Source organism: Triticum aestivum, chromosome 7D (assembly GCF_018294505.1).
Source record: "Triticum aestivum cultivar Chinese Spring chromosome 7D, IWGSC CS RefSeq v2.1, whole genome shotgun sequence".
NCBI classification, from domain to species: Eukaryota; Viridiplantae; Streptophyta; class Magnoliopsida; order Poales; family Poaceae; genus Triticum; species Triticum aestivum.
In genome coordinates this window covers 156339183-156354541 of record NC_057814.1, presented here as the reverse complement: position 1 = coordinate 156354541, position 15359 = coordinate 156339183, and the positions used below count along the sequence as shown (strand labels likewise).

At 48.9% G+C, this 15359-nt stretch overlaps 1 protein-coding gene across 1 annotated transcript; it reads right to left on the bottom strand.

Annotated features, from left to right (window-relative positions):
• Positions 1-112: 112 nt before the first annotated feature.
• On the bottom strand, positions 113-1743 carry LOC123168642 (acyl-[acyl-carrier-protein] desaturase 7, chloroplastic). Its single transcript, XM_044586519.1, has 2 exons — positions 1495-1743; positions 113-1388 (listed from the first exon to the last, which is right to left on the bottom strand). The coding sequence occupies exons 1-2, from the start codon at positions 1614-1616 to the stop codon at positions 287-289; spliced, it is 1224 nt and encodes a 407-aa protein (XP_044442454.1). The 5' UTR covers positions 1617-1743; the 3' UTR covers positions 113-286.
• Positions 1744-15359: the final 13616 nt, after the last annotated feature.

Below are 15359 nucleotides of genomic sequence, written 5' to 3'. Positions count from 1 at the left end.
ATTAATGTAAATATAACCACATAAGAAAATGTCTACCAGGGAAAAAATTAAAACACATATATGTATGTGGTAAAATAATAGCCGAGAACAGAGAAACAGACACAAGAACCAATAAAAAAACAAATACATGTCCATTTTTTAGAAAGATATAAATACATGTCCTACGCAAGAAGACGGTGCCATGAAACATATTCTATATTGTAGCTTCTCGCCTCGAGCTGCCACACTCGCTGCAGCAATGGTGGTACACTGGTACTGGTATGTGGACAGTCCGGGTTTCTTTGAATCAATGGAGCACGACGCTGACAGGCCTATCAAAGATCCAGCTAAACGGGACCGGGGTGGGCTCCTTTCGCACCCTGTCATGGGCCCTCTCCTCCATCCTCCGGATCTTCTCCCGCAACGCGCAGACGTAGTCCCGCGCGCGCCTCCCCTCGCCGGACAGCCCCGCCGACAGCTCCTCCACCCGCCACTGGCGTATGAGGTGCTCCAGGATGCCGCGGTAGTCCGACGCGGTGTACACCCCGGCCTGCTGCGCGGCGGCGGCGTAGTGCGCGAAGAGGTCGGCGTCGCGGCCGTCGTCCATGAGCGCGGCCGGCATGGTGATGCGGCGCCGCATCATGTACGCCATGGCGCGCACGGCGGCGTCCGGGTCCACCTCGAAGAGCTTCGCCACGACGCGGGTGTAGGCCGCCTCGTGCCGTTTCTCGTCGGCGGCGATGGCGCCGCAGATGCGCGCGAGCGCGGCGTCGCCGTGCGCGCGGACCTGACGCGCCGTGTTGCCGTGGGAGATGGAGGTGGCGCGCTCCTGGAAGGCGACGTAGATGAAGCCGTGGTAGGGGCTCGCCGGCGCGTGCATGGCCATGCCGGAACTGATGAGGCGGTGCACGGTGCGCTCCACCTGGCGCATGTCGAGGCGGCCGGAGAGGTACATGTAGCGGCTGAGCACGTCGCCGTGGCGGTTCTCCTCGGCGGACCAGCCGCGGACCCAGCGCGCCCAGGCGGTGCCGTCGGCGCCGGTGGCGTCGCGGGTGCCCTCGAAGCGGTTGGACATGCTCTGGTACGTCGGGAGCGCCTCCTCCGTGACCATGTTCCCCACCAGGCACACCAGCTGCGCGTCCGGCACGCCCTCCGCCCTGGCGCGGAGCTCGAGGCACGCCGCGTGGAAGCCGTCCGCGCCCAGCGCCGCCGCGTCCGGGAGCATGTCCGCCGGCTGCCACGCCTCGTCCGCCGGCTTGAGCAGCGGCAGCATGTTCGCCTCCGCCCACGGCTCCAGCTGCGCCAGCACCTCCAGCCTCTCCGGCGCAAGGTACCTCCTCCATTCCTCCTCCTCCTCCCGCCGTCCGGCCGTCGGACCTCCTCTGCTGCTCACGGCGCTCCTACACCTCCTGTCCCCCATGCAAAGTTAAGTACTGTATCTTGCATGCATGCACTTACGCTACCACATGTGTTCTCAAAACAAAAACAAAATATTCATCACTCCAACCCACTTACAAGGTGTTCATCGGAGCCGCTGCCGGTGGCTTGCAGTAGCAGCCGGTGTTGCTTGGTTTGCACAACGAAGGGTATCCGGTCGACCTAGGCGACATTTTCACTGCTGCCGCCGCCGTCGCCATGTCTGGCCGTGTCAGATCAGATGATATGAACCGGATCAAATGGAAGCAGGCAGCCTGGCGTATGTATAGACGACGAGACGTACCCTACCACCCACCCTGGTTGGCAACGAGTTACTGCATTCGTAAATTAGGAACATATCATTGTACTCCAACATGTACAGCAACTTTGACCACTGCCCTTTTTACACGTTAGCCGTTGCTCCTGCATGCTGGGACACAAGTGCATTAACGTACATTAATGGATGATGAAACCGTAGGTCAGATGCACATTTAAAACATTTTGAAGCAGCATTTATCCGGTTGCCTGCCGTTTTTCGGATTGATGCGTGGTAACTTTGCATGCCCACAGAGATCCGTCACATGGCAGGTATTTTGCTCCGGGCAAACATTTGTAAAAAGCAATTTCGTTTCCATGATCAAGCCACACATACGTGTTACTTCCACAGCCTCGCCTCGGTATGCGGAGGAACCATTGTTTGACTGCTCGATGTGGTGTTTGTGGAGGCCACGTAGACACAGGTTTGCCACGCGCGCTGCGTCTTACCAACGCAGATTCTTCTTCTCATACGTCTCTTTTCTTCTCCTCCAAGCGTTATAAAGAAAGGTATAGGGATAGTCGTCGGCTGAGACAAAACTAGTTTTCGTTTTGATAGTGTCTTTCAAGAAGAGCACTTTGCTGATTATTAGTTCGGCAACTTTGACGCTTCTTGTGCAGCATGGTTCAATTTCTTCAATTCAGCCCTTCCTTGATGACGCTCATCTCCTTGGAGGTTTGGTCCGAGAGAAACCCTAGAGTCTTACGCAACGTGGCGGTTCCTTTGACAGTCATATTAACAAAATCAAATAAGAGGGGTCGCTTTGGGCTTTGGCGGGTGCCAAGCACTTGGGTGTTGTAATGCCGTGAGAGTAGTCTTTCGTTTGTAGCTTGCGGCTTTTGTCTAAAACCTTCTTCCTTAACCAATGACTCCGGCGATGGAGGGGCGATGACGGCGGCGCGCCTTCGGCTCGCTTCAGTGCTTGTAGTCGTCGCTAGGTGGTCTACGGATCTGGATGTAATTTTTATTTCTGATGTTCATTGTACTGCCATAATTGAAGATGAATAGCTTGGAAGTTTTCCAAAAAAAAATCAATGAAATGGCAAGTATTTTGCCTTGTTTAAAAAAAATTCTTCAATTCAATTCTTTGGATCAGTGCCGTGGATTGTACTGCATGGGATAATGCTTCAACCAATATTGCTTCAACGATCGCTACATCCCTTGTTAAGTGCTGGATAATTAGCAACTAACTTTGACTGAGGGCCAAAGGCTCATATACATGTGTGGTAAAGTGCAGAAAAATTCCTTATACAATGGGGATATACAAAAAAAGACTATACACATCTAACATCCCCCCTCAAACTCATGGTGGGTCAACAACAATGAGTTTAGAGAGAAAAAAGTCATGCTGCGCTCGTGTTTGTGCCTTCGTGAAGAAGTCTGCCAACTGTAACTCAGAAGGCACATAGTGAAGAGCGAGAGTCTGATCCTGTAAAGCAGCACGCACAAAGTGGGCATCCACACCGATGTGCTTGGTGAGCTCATGCTTCACCGGATCACGCGCAATACTGATAGCATCGGTACTGTTTGACAGTAAGGAGTCGAGGTAGTAGCAGACACACCAAAATCCTCAAGTAACCACCGTAACCAGATCACCTCAGCCCAATCACTCGTGGTAAGTCTTCGGGTGACTTCCAAACCTTTACAGACTTGGTCACTCGGTGATCCACAATTCCTCTTGGATGCTCTAGACCATGACGCCTAACCATCTGGAGGATGCACAATCCTCAAAGGTAACAAGCGTCGGTTCCACACAGGAACAATCTCTTCAGTGATGATCAATCACTTTGGGTTGTAGGTGTTTGGGTTTGGGTTTTTCTTCATGATGATTTTCACTCAAAATCGATGGGATGCTCTCAATGACAAGTGTTGGTTTCTCTCGGAGCAGCCAACCAACTAGTGGTTGTAGGGGGCGGCTATTTATAGCCTAGGAGCAGTCCGACATGATAAGACATAAATGTCCTTCAATGATATGACCGTTAGGTGGTGGAATATTTTGGACAGCTGGCACATAACACAACAACGGTCGGAATTTTGAGCTTTCAAATTCCCCAGGGCTATCATGTTCCTCGCTTGTAGGCAATCCGCACTGGCGAATTCCTAACTCCTTAGTCAGTCAGGATAAATTCCTCAGACACCAGAAGATCTTCGTCTCTGTCACTGAAGAAATTGACTGAACTATATGAGATTTCCAATGGCTTCACTCGAAAGGATTGGGTAGGTGTAGGATTTTGAGATGAGCATCACTTGGAAACTTTTCCTTAGTTTTATCTCGACCCCCTTTAACAGTACGGTGTTTCCTATGACTTAAAAAAGATAAAATGAAACTATGAAAGCAAAAGTCTTCACGCTTCATAATCCTCGCATCAATCCCGAAGTCTTCAAGGTCACACCAATTTCCTCATTTTCAAAGTCTTCAACTGAAGACATTCATTTTCAGGGGTCGACTTTCATCGTAAATATCAAACTCCTCATAGACTTATAGACACTGTGTACACTCACAAACACATTAGTCCCTTAACCTATAAGTCTTCAATACACCAAAATCACTAAGGGGCACTAGATGCACTTACACACACACATCCAAACATACGAAGAGATGAGTAGTCAGGAGAACGACTAGTGAGACACTCCATAGGAATACCACCTTGCAGGGCAATCGGTGGCTGAATGTTGATGAGATAGGTGGATGCAGAAACGGCCTCCGCCCAAAAGTGGGGTGGAAGGGAAGCGGCAATCATCAGCGCACGAGCTGTCTCAAGCAGATGACGATGCTTACGTTCTGCGACGCCATTCTGAGCATGGGCACCAGGACATGAGAACTGGGTCAGAGTACCCTGTTCCGCGAGAAAACCACGCAACATCTGGGAGATATACTCTCCAGCGGAGTCAGCACGAAAAGTACGAATAGGCGTGGAAAACTGGGTGTGAACCATGGTAGCAAATCGTTTGTATATGGAGAGAACCTCACTACGAGATTTCATGAAGTAGAGCCAAGTGTAGCGAGAGAAATCATTAATAAACAAAACATAGTAGCGATGACCACCTTTCGAATCAAAGGGAGCAGGACCCCAGACATCAGAATGAACTAAGTCAAAAGGACGCCAAGATACAGACTCACTGGTAGGATAAGGTAACTGGGTCTGTTTGCCAAGTCTACAACCATTACAATGTAAAGAAACATCTCCAGAGACAGACCCTAAGAGGCCCTGACGCACTAATGATGACAAGCGAGAGCCATAGATGTGACCAAGACGATGATGCCACTGCTGGAAGGACGCAGACGAGGAGGCAGCAAGAGCATAAGAGCTGGCAGAAGTGGTGACAGCGGAAGGAAAACAAAGCCAGACAACCTCCCAAAGGCCCTCTGACCCACGACACCGGGGGCCAGCACCAACCAAAGCCTTGGTGCGACGATCCTGAATGGAGCAAGAGTCGGTATAAAAAATGACACGGCAAACAGAATCAGTAAGTTGGGCAGCGGAAAAAGAGATTCATGGTAAGGCGGGGAACATGTGAAGCACTAGGAACAGAAATGGACGGAGTAGAAAGAATACCACGACTAGTAACAGGAAGAGATGTGCCATCGGCAGTAAGAACATTAATAGGAGAATCAAGAGGTCGAAGAGAAGACAACGCGGAAGAATTAGAAGGCATATGAAAGGAAGCTCCAGAGTCCAGAACCCACGAAGATGTACCTGACGGTGTAGATGCCAGCGGTGATGAAGAGGTGAAAGAAGTCACAGCAGCAGCAGAACCCTTCGATGAAGAACCGGAGGAAGCCAGAAGGCGCTTGAGCCGCACAATGTCCTAGTCAGTGAGTGATGGAGTCGATGACGACACAGGAGTCCCACTGGAAGAGGAGCAATAGTCACAGAAGGTGTCACGACGCGACCGACCCTTCTCAGCATAAGGAGGGCGATGTTGGAAATATGCCCTAGAGGCAATAATAAATGGTTATTATTATATTTCTTTGTTCATGGTAATTGTCTATTGTTCATGCTATAATTGTATTGTCCGGAAATCGTAATACATGTGTGAATACATAGACCACAAAGTGTCCCTAGTAAACCTCTAGTTGACTAGCTCGTTGATCAACAGATAGTCATGGTTTCCTGACTATGGACATTGGATGTCATTGATAACGGGATCACATCATTAGGAGAATGATGTGATGGACAAGACCCAATCCTAAGCATAGCATAAAAGATCGTGTAGTTTCGTTTGCTAGAGCTTTTCCAATGTCAAGTATCTTTTCCTTAGACCATGAGATCGTGCAACTCCCGGATACCGTAGGAGTGCTTTGGGTGTGCCAAACGTCACAACGTAACTGGGTGACTATAAAGGTGCATTACGGGTATCTCCGAAAGTGTCTGTTGGGTTGGCACGGATCGAGACTGGGATTTGTCACTCCGTGTGACGGAGAGGTATCTCTGGGCCCACTCGGTAATGCATCATCATAATGAGCTCAATGTGACTAAGGCGTTAGTCACGGGATCATGCATTGCGGTACGAGTAAAGAGACTTGCCGGTAACGAGATTGAACAAGGTATTGGGATACCGACGATCGAATCTCGGGCAAGTAACATACCGATTGCCAAAGGGAATAGCATACGGATTGATTGAATCCTCGACACCGTGGTTCATCCGATGATATCATCGTGGAACATGTGGGAGCCAACATGGGTATCCAGATCCCGCTGTTGGTTATTGACCGGAGAGGCGTCTCGGTCATCTCTGCATGTCTCCCGAACCCGTAGGGTCTACACACTTAAGGTCCGGTGACGCTAGGGTTGTAGAGATATATGTATGCGGAAACCCGAAATTTGTTCGGAGTCCCGGATGAGATCCCGGACGTCACGAGAGGTTCCGGAATGGTCCGGAGGTAAAGATTTATATATGGGAAGTCTTATTTTGGTCGCCGGAAAAGTTTCGCACTTTATCGGTATTGTACCGGGAGTGCCGAAAGGGGTCCGGGGGTCCACCAAGGGGGCCCACCAGCCCCGGGGGGCCACATGGGCTGTAAGGGGTGCGCCTTGGCCTATATGGGCCAAGGGCACCAGCCCCAAGAGGCCCATGCGCAAGAGATAAGAAAAAAGGGAGAGTCCTAAAGGGGGAAGGCACCTCCGAGGTGCCTTGGGGGGAAAGGACTCCCCCCTGGCCACACCCTTCCTTGGAGGAAGGGGCAAGGCTGCGCCCCCCCCTCTCCCTTGGCCCTATATATAGTGGGGGGAAGGGAGGGCAGCAACATCTAAGCCTTGGGCGCCTCCCTCCTCCCCTGCAACACCTCTCTCTTGTTGGAAATATGCCCTAGAGGCAATAATAAATGGTTATTATTATATTTCTGTGTTCATGATAATAGTCTATTATTCGTGCTATAATTGTATTGTCCGGAAATCATAATACATGTGTGAATACATAGACCACAACCTGTCCCTAGTAAGCCTCTAGTTGACTAGCTCGTTGGTCAACAGATAGTCATGGTTTCCTGACTATGGACATTGGATGTCATTGATAACGGGATCACATCATTAGGAGAATGATGTGATGGACAAGACCCAACTTAAGCATAGCATAAAAGATCGTGTAGTTTCGTTTGCTAGAGCTTTTCCAATGTCAAGTATTTTTTCCTTAGACCATGAGATCGTGCAACTCCCGGATACCGTAGGAGTGCTTTGGGTGTGCCAAACGTCACAACGTAACTGGGTGACTATAAAGGTGCATTACGGGTATCTCCGAAAGTGTCTGTTGGGTTGGCACGGATCGAGACTGGGATTTGTCACTCCGTGTGACGGAGAGGTATCTCTGGGCCCACTCGGTAATGCATCATCATAATGAGCTCAATGTGACTAAGGCGTTAGTCACGGGATCATGCATTGCGGTACGAGTAAAGAGACTTGCCGGTAACGAGATTGAACAAGGTATTGGGATACCGACGATCGAATCTCGGGCAAGTAACATACCGATTGACAAAGGGAATTGTATACCGGATTGATTGAATCCTCGACACCGTGGTTCATCCGATGAGATCATCGTGGAACATGTGGGAGCCAACATGGGTATCCAGATCCCGCTGTTGGTTATTGACCGGAGAGGCGTCTCGGTCATGTCTGCATGTCTCCCGAACCCGTAGGGTCTACACACTTAAGGTTCGGTGACGCTAGGGTTGTAGAGATATATGTATGCGGAAACCCGAAAGTTGTTCGGAGTCCAGGATGAGATCCCGGACGTCACGAGAGGTTCCGGAATGGTCCGGAGGTGAAGAATTATATATAGGAAGTCCAGTTTCGGCCACCGGGAAAGTTTCGGGGGTTACCGGTATTGTACCGGGACCACCGGAAGGGTCCCGGGGGTCCACCGGGTGGGTCCACCTGTCCCGGAGGGCCCTGTGGGCTGAAAGTGGAAGGGAACCAGCCCTTAGTGGGCTGGGGCGCCCCCCTTGGGCCTCCCCCCATGCGCCTAGGGTTGGGAACCCTGGGGGGGGGGGGAGCTTCCCCCTTGCCTTGGGGGGCAAGGCACCCCTTTCCACCCCTTGGCCGCCGCCCCCCCAACCCTACATGGGTTTTGGCCGGCCCCCCCTCCCAAGGGGGCCTATATAAAGGGGGGGGAGGGAGGGCAGGAAGACACAGCCTTGGGCGCCTCCCTCCTCCCCTGCAACACCTCTCTCTCTCTCGCAGAAGCTCGGCGAAGCCCTGCCGGAGAGCCGCTACATCCACCACCACGCCGTCGTGCTGCTGGATCTCCATCAACCTCTCCTTCCCCCTTGCTAGATAAAGAAGGAGGAGACGTCGCTGCACCGTACGTGTGTTGAACGCGGAGGTGCCGTCCGTTCGGCACTCGGTCATCGGTGATTTGGATCACGGCGAGTACGACTCCGTCATCCACGTTCATTGGAACGCTTCTGCTCGCGATCTACAAGGGTATGTAGATGCACTCCCTTCCCCTCGTTGCTAGTAGACTCCATAGATGCATCTTGGTGAGCGTAGGAAAATTTTAAATTATGCTACGATTCCCAACAGTGGCATCATGAGCCAGGCCTATGCGTAGTTACTATGCACGAGTAGAACACAAAGCAGTTGTGGGCGTTGAGTTTGCCAATTCTTCTTGCCGCTACTAGTCGTTTCTTGTTTCGGCGTAGGATGAAGCGGCCCGGACCGACCTTACACGTACGCTTACGTGAGACAGGTTCCACCGACTGACATGCACTAGTTGCATAAGGTGGCTAGCGGGTGTCTGTCTCTCCTACTTTAGTCGGAACGGATTCGATGAAAAGGGTCCTTATGAAGGGTAAATAGAAATTGGAAAATCACGTTGTGGTCATACGTAGGTAAGAAAACGTTCTTGCTAGAAACCTACAAACCACGTAAAACTTGCAACAACAATTAGAGAACGTCTAACTTGTTTTTGCAGCAAGTGCTATGTGATGTGATATGGCCAGAAGATGTGATGAATGATATATGTGATGTATGAGATTGATCATATTCTTGTAATAGGAATCACGACTTGCATGTCGATGAGTATGACAACCGGCAGGAGCCATAGGAGTTGTCTTTATTATTTTGCATGACCTGCGTGTCATTGAATAACGCCATGTAATTTACTTTACTTTGTTGCTGAACGCGTTAGCCATACAAGTAGAAGTAATCGTTGGCGTGACGACTTCATGAAGACACAATGATGGAGATCATGATGATGGAGATCATGGTGTCATGCCGGTGACGAAGATGATCATGGTGCCCCGAAGATGGAGATCAAAGGAGCATGATGATATTGGCCATATCATGTCACTATTTGATTGCATGTGATGTTTATCATGTTTTTGCATCTTATTTGCTTAGAACGACGGTAGCAAGTAGGATGATCCCTTATAATAATTTCAAGAAAGTGTTCACCCTAACTGTGCACCGTTGCGAAGGTTCGTTGTTTCGAAGCACCACGTGATGATCGGGTGTGATAGATTCTAACGTTCGAATACAACGGGTGTTGACGAGCCTAGCATGTACAGACATGGCCTCGGAACACACGCAATACACTTAGGTTGACTTGACGAGCCTAGCATGTACAGACATGGCCTCGGAACACGGAGGACCGAAAGGTCGAGCATGAGTCGTATAGAAGATACGATCAACATGGAGATGTTCACCGATCTTGACTAGTCCGTCTCACGTGATGATCGGACACGGCCTAGTTAAGCTCGGATCATGTTTCACTTAGATCACGAGAGGGATGTCTATCTGAGTGGGAGTTCATTAAATAATTTGATTAGATGAACTCAATTATCATGAACTTAGTCTAAAATCTTTACACTATGTCTTGTAGATCAAATGGCCAACGTTGTCCTCAATTTCAACGCGTTCCTAGAGAAAACCAAGCTGAAAGATGATGGCAGCAACTATACGGACTGGGTCCGGAACCTGAGGATCATCCTCATAGTAGCCAAGAAAGATTATGTCTTAGAAGCACCGCTAGGTGAAGCACCAATCCCTGAGAACCAAGATGTTATGAACGCTTGGCAATCACGTGCTGATGATTACTCCCTCGTTCAGTGCGGCATGCTTTACAGCTTAGAACCGGGTCTCCAAAAGCGTTTTGAGAAACATGGAGCATATGAGATGTTCGAGGAGCTGAAACTGGTTTTTCAAGCTCATGCCCGGGTCGAGAGATATGATGTCTCCGACAAGTTCTTCAGCTGTAAAATGGAGGAGAATAGTTCTGTTAGTGAGCACATACTCAGAATGTCTGGGTTGCACAACCGCTTGTCTCAGCTGGGAGTTAATCTCCCGGATGACGCGGTCATTGACAGAATCCTCCAGTTGCTTCCACCAAGCTACAAGAGCTTTGTGATGAACTTCAATATGCAGGGGATGGAAAAGACCATTCCTGAGGTATATTCAATGCTGACATCAGCTGAGGTAGAGATCAGAAAAGAACATCAAGTGTTGATGGTGAATAAAACCACTAAGTTCAAGAAGGGCAAGGGTAAGAAGAACTTCAAGAAGGACGGCAAGGGAGTTGCCGCGCCCGGTAAACCAGTTACTGGGAAGAAGTCAAAGAATGGACCCAAGCCCGAGACTGAGTGCTTTTATTGCAAGGGAAGTGGTCACTGGAAGCGGAACTGCCCCAAATACTTAGCGGACAAGAAGAAGGCAGGCAACACCAAAGGTATATGTGATATACATGTAATTGATGTGTACCTTACCAGTACTCGTAGTAGCTCCTGGGTATTTGATACCGGTGCGGTTGCTCATATTTGTAACTCAAAACAGGAACTACGGAATAAACGGAGACTGGCGAAGGACGAGGTGACGATGCGCGTCGGGAATGGTTCCAAGGTCGATGTGATCGCCGTCGGCACGCTACCTCTGCATCTCCCTACGGGATTAGTTTTAAACCTCAATAATTGTTATTTAGTGCCAGCTTTGAGCATAAACATTGTATCTGGATCTCGTTTAATTCGAGATGGCTACTCATTTAAATCCGAGAATAATGGTTGTTCTGTTTATTTGAGAGATATGTTTTATGGTCATGCCCCGCTGGTCAATGGTTTATTTTTGATGAATCTCGAACGTGATGTTACACATATTCATAGTGTGAATACCAAAAGATGTAAAGTTGATAACGATAGTCCCACATACTTGTGGCACTGCCGCCTTGGTCACATTGGTGTCAAGCGCATGAAGAAGCTCCATGCAGATGGACTTTTGGAGTCTCTTGATTACGAATCATTTGACACGTGCGAACCATGCCTCATGGGTAAGATGACCAAGACTCCGTTCTCCGGAACAATGGAGCGAGCAACCAACTTATTGGAAATCATACATACCGATGTATGCGGTCCAATGAGTGTTGAGGCTCGCGGAGGATATCGTTATGTTCTCACTCTCACTGATGATTTAAGTAGATATGGGTATGTCTACCTAATGAAACACAAGTCTGAAACCTTTGAAAAGTTCAAGGAATTTTAGAGTGAAGTCGAGAATCAACGTGACAGGAAAATAAAATTCTTACGATCAGATCGTGGTGGAGAATATTTAAGTCACGAATTTGGTACACATTAAGGAAATGTGGAATAGTTTCACAACTCACGCCGCCTGGAACACCTCAGAGAAACAGTGTGTCCGAACGTCGTAATCGCACTCTATTGGATATGGTGCGATCTATGATGTCTCTTACCGATTTACCGCTCTCATTTTGGGGCTATGCTTTAGAGACTGCCGCATTCACTTTAAATAGGGCTCCGTCGAAATCCGTTGAGACGACACCATATGAATTATGGTTTGGGAAGAAACCTAAGCTGTCGTTTCTAAAAGTTTGGGGATGCGATGCTTATGTCAAGAAACTTCAACCTGAAAAGCTCGAACCCAAATCGGAAAAATGCGTCTTCATAGGATACCCTAAGAAAACTATTGGGTATACCTTCTACCTCAGATCCGAAGGCAAGATCTTCATTGCCAAGAACGGGTCCTTTCTGGAGAAGGAGTTTCTCTCGAAAGAATTGAGTGGGAGGAAAGTGGAACTTGATGAGGTGATAGTCACCCCTTCCGAACCGGAAAGTAGCGCAGCGCGGGAAAATGTTCCTGTGGTGCCTACACCGACTGGGGAGGAAGTTAATGATGATGATCATGAAGCTTCGGATCAAGTTACTGAACTTCGTAGGTCCACAAGGACACGTTCCGCACCAGAATGGTACGGCAACCCTGTCCTGGAAATCATGTTGTTAGACAACGGTGAACCTTCGAACTATGAAGAAGCGATGGCGGGCCCGGATTCCGACAAATGGCTAGAAGCCATGAAATCCGAGATAGGATCCATGTATGAAAACGAAGTATGGACTTTGACTGACTTGCCCGATGATCTGCGAGCCATAGAAAACAAATGGATCTTTAAGAAGAAGACGGACGCGGATGGTAATGTGACCATCTACAAAGCTCGACTTGTCGCTAAGGGTTATCGACAAGTTCAAGGGGTTGACTACGATGAGACTTTCTCACCCGTAGAAAAGCTGAAGTCCGTCCGAATCATGTTAGCAATTGCCGCATACTATGATTATGAGATATGGCAGATGGACGTCAAAACGGCATTCCTTAACGGCATCCTTAAGGAAGAGTTGTATATGATGCAGCCGGAAGGTTTTGTCGATCCTAAGAATGCTAACAAAGTATGCAAGCTCCAGCGCTCAATCTATGGGTTGGTGCAAGCATCTCGGAGTTGGAATATTCGCTTTGATGAGATGATCAAAGCGTTTGGGTTTACACAGACTTATGGAGAAGCCTGTGTTTACAAGAAAGTGAGTGGGAGCTCTGTAGCATTTCTCATATTATATGTGGATGACATACTATTGATGGGAAATGATATAGAATTATTGGAAAGTATAAAGGCCTATTTGAATAAGTGTTTTTCAATGAAGGACCTTGGAGAAGCTGCTTATATATTAGGCATCAAGATCTATAGAGATAGATCAAGACGCCTCATTGGTCTTTCACAGAGTACATACCTTGACAAGATATTGAAGAAGTTCAATATGGATCAGTCCAAGAAGGGGTTCTTGCCTGTATTGCAAGGTGTGCAATTGAGCACGGCTCAATGTCCGACCACGGCAGAAGATATAGAAAGGATGAGTGTCATCCCCTATGCCTCGGCCATAGGGTCTATAATGTATGCCATGCTGTGTACCAGACCTGATGTAAACCTTGCCGTAAGTTTGGTAGGAAGGTACCAAAGTAATCCCGGCATGGAACACTGGACAGCGGTCAAGAATATCCTGAAGTACCTGAAAAGGACTAAGGATATGTTTCTCGTTTATGGAGGTGACGAAGAGCTCGTCGTAAAGGGTTACGTCGACGCTAGCTTCGACACAGATCTGGATGACTCGAAGTCACAAACCGGATACGTGTATATTTTGAATTGAGGAGCAGTAAGCTGGTGCAGTTGCAAGCAAAGCGTCGTGGCGGGATCTACATGTGAAGCGGAGTACATGGCAGCCTCAGAGGCAGCGCAGGAAGCAGTCTGGATGAAGGAGTTCATTACCGACCTAGGGGTGATTCCCAATGCGTCGGGCCCGATGACTCTCTTCTGTGACAACACTGGAGCTATTGCCCTTGCGAAGGAGCCCAGGTTTCACAGGAAGACCAGACATATCAAGCGTCGCTTCAACTCCATTCGTGAAAGTGTTCAAAATGGAGACATAGATATTTGTAAAGTACATACGGACCTGAATGTAGCAGATCTGTTGACTAAACCTCTCCCTAGGGCAAAACATGATCAACACCAGGACGCAATGGGTGTTCGATTCATCACAATGTAACTAGATTATTAACTCTAGTGCAAGTGGGAGACTGTTGGAAATATGCCCTAGAGGCAATAATAAATGGTTATTATTATATTTCTTTGTTCATGGTAATTGTCTATTGTTCATGCTATAATTGTATTGTCCGGAAATTGTAATACATGTGTGAATACATAGACCACAAAGTGTCCCTAGTAAGCCTCTAGTTGACTAGCTCGTTGATCAACAGATAGAAATGGTTTCCGGACTATGGACATTGGATGTCATTGATAACGGGATCACATCATTAGGAGAATGATGTGATGGACAAGACCCAATCCTAAGCATAGCATAAAAGATCGTGTAGTTTCGTTTGCTAGAGCTTTTCCAATGTCAAGTATCTTTTCCTTAGACCATGAGATCGTGCAACTCCCGGATACCGTAGGAGTGCTTTGGGTGTGCCAAACGTCACAACGTAACTGGGTGACTATAAAGGTGCATTACGGGTATCTCCGAAAGTGTCTGTTGGGTTGGCACGGATCGAGACTGGGATTTGTCACTCCGTGTGACGGAGAGGTATCTCTGGGCCCACTCGGTAATGCATCATCATAATGAGCTCAATGTGACTAAGGCGTTAGTCACGGGATCATGCATTGCGGTACGAGTAAAGAGACTTGCCGGTAACGAGATTGAACAAGGTATTGGGATACCGACGATCGAATCTCGGGCAAGTAACATACCGATTGACAAAGGGAATTGTATACCGGATTGATTGAATCCTCGACACCGTGGTTCATCCGATGAGATCATCGTGGAACATGTGGGAGCCAACATGGGTATCCAGATCCCGCTGTTGGTTATTGACCAGAGAGGCGTCTCGGTCATGTCTGCATGTCTCCCGAACCCGTAGGGTCTACACACTTAAGGTTTGGTGACGCTAGGGTTGTAGAGATATATGTATGCGGAAACCCGAAAGTTGTTCGGAGTCCCGGATGAGATCCCGGACGTCACGAGGGGTTCCGGAATGGTCCGGAGGTGAAGAATTATATATAGGAAGTCCAGTTTCGGCCACCGGGAAAGTTTCAGGGGTTACCGGTATTGTACCGGGACCACCGGAAGGGTCCCGGGGGTCCACCGGGTGGGGCCACCTGTCCCGGAGGGCCCCGTGGGCTGAAAGTGGAAGGATACCAGCCCTTAGTGGGCTGGGGCGCCCCCCTTGGGCCTCCCCCCATGCGCCTAGGGTTGGGAACCCTAGGGGGGAGCTTCCCCCTTGCCTTGGGGGGCAAGGCACCCCTTTCCACCCCTTGGCCGCCGCCCCCCCAACCCTAGATGGGTTTTGGCCGGCCCCCCTCCCAAGGGGGCCTATATAAAGGGGGGGGAGGG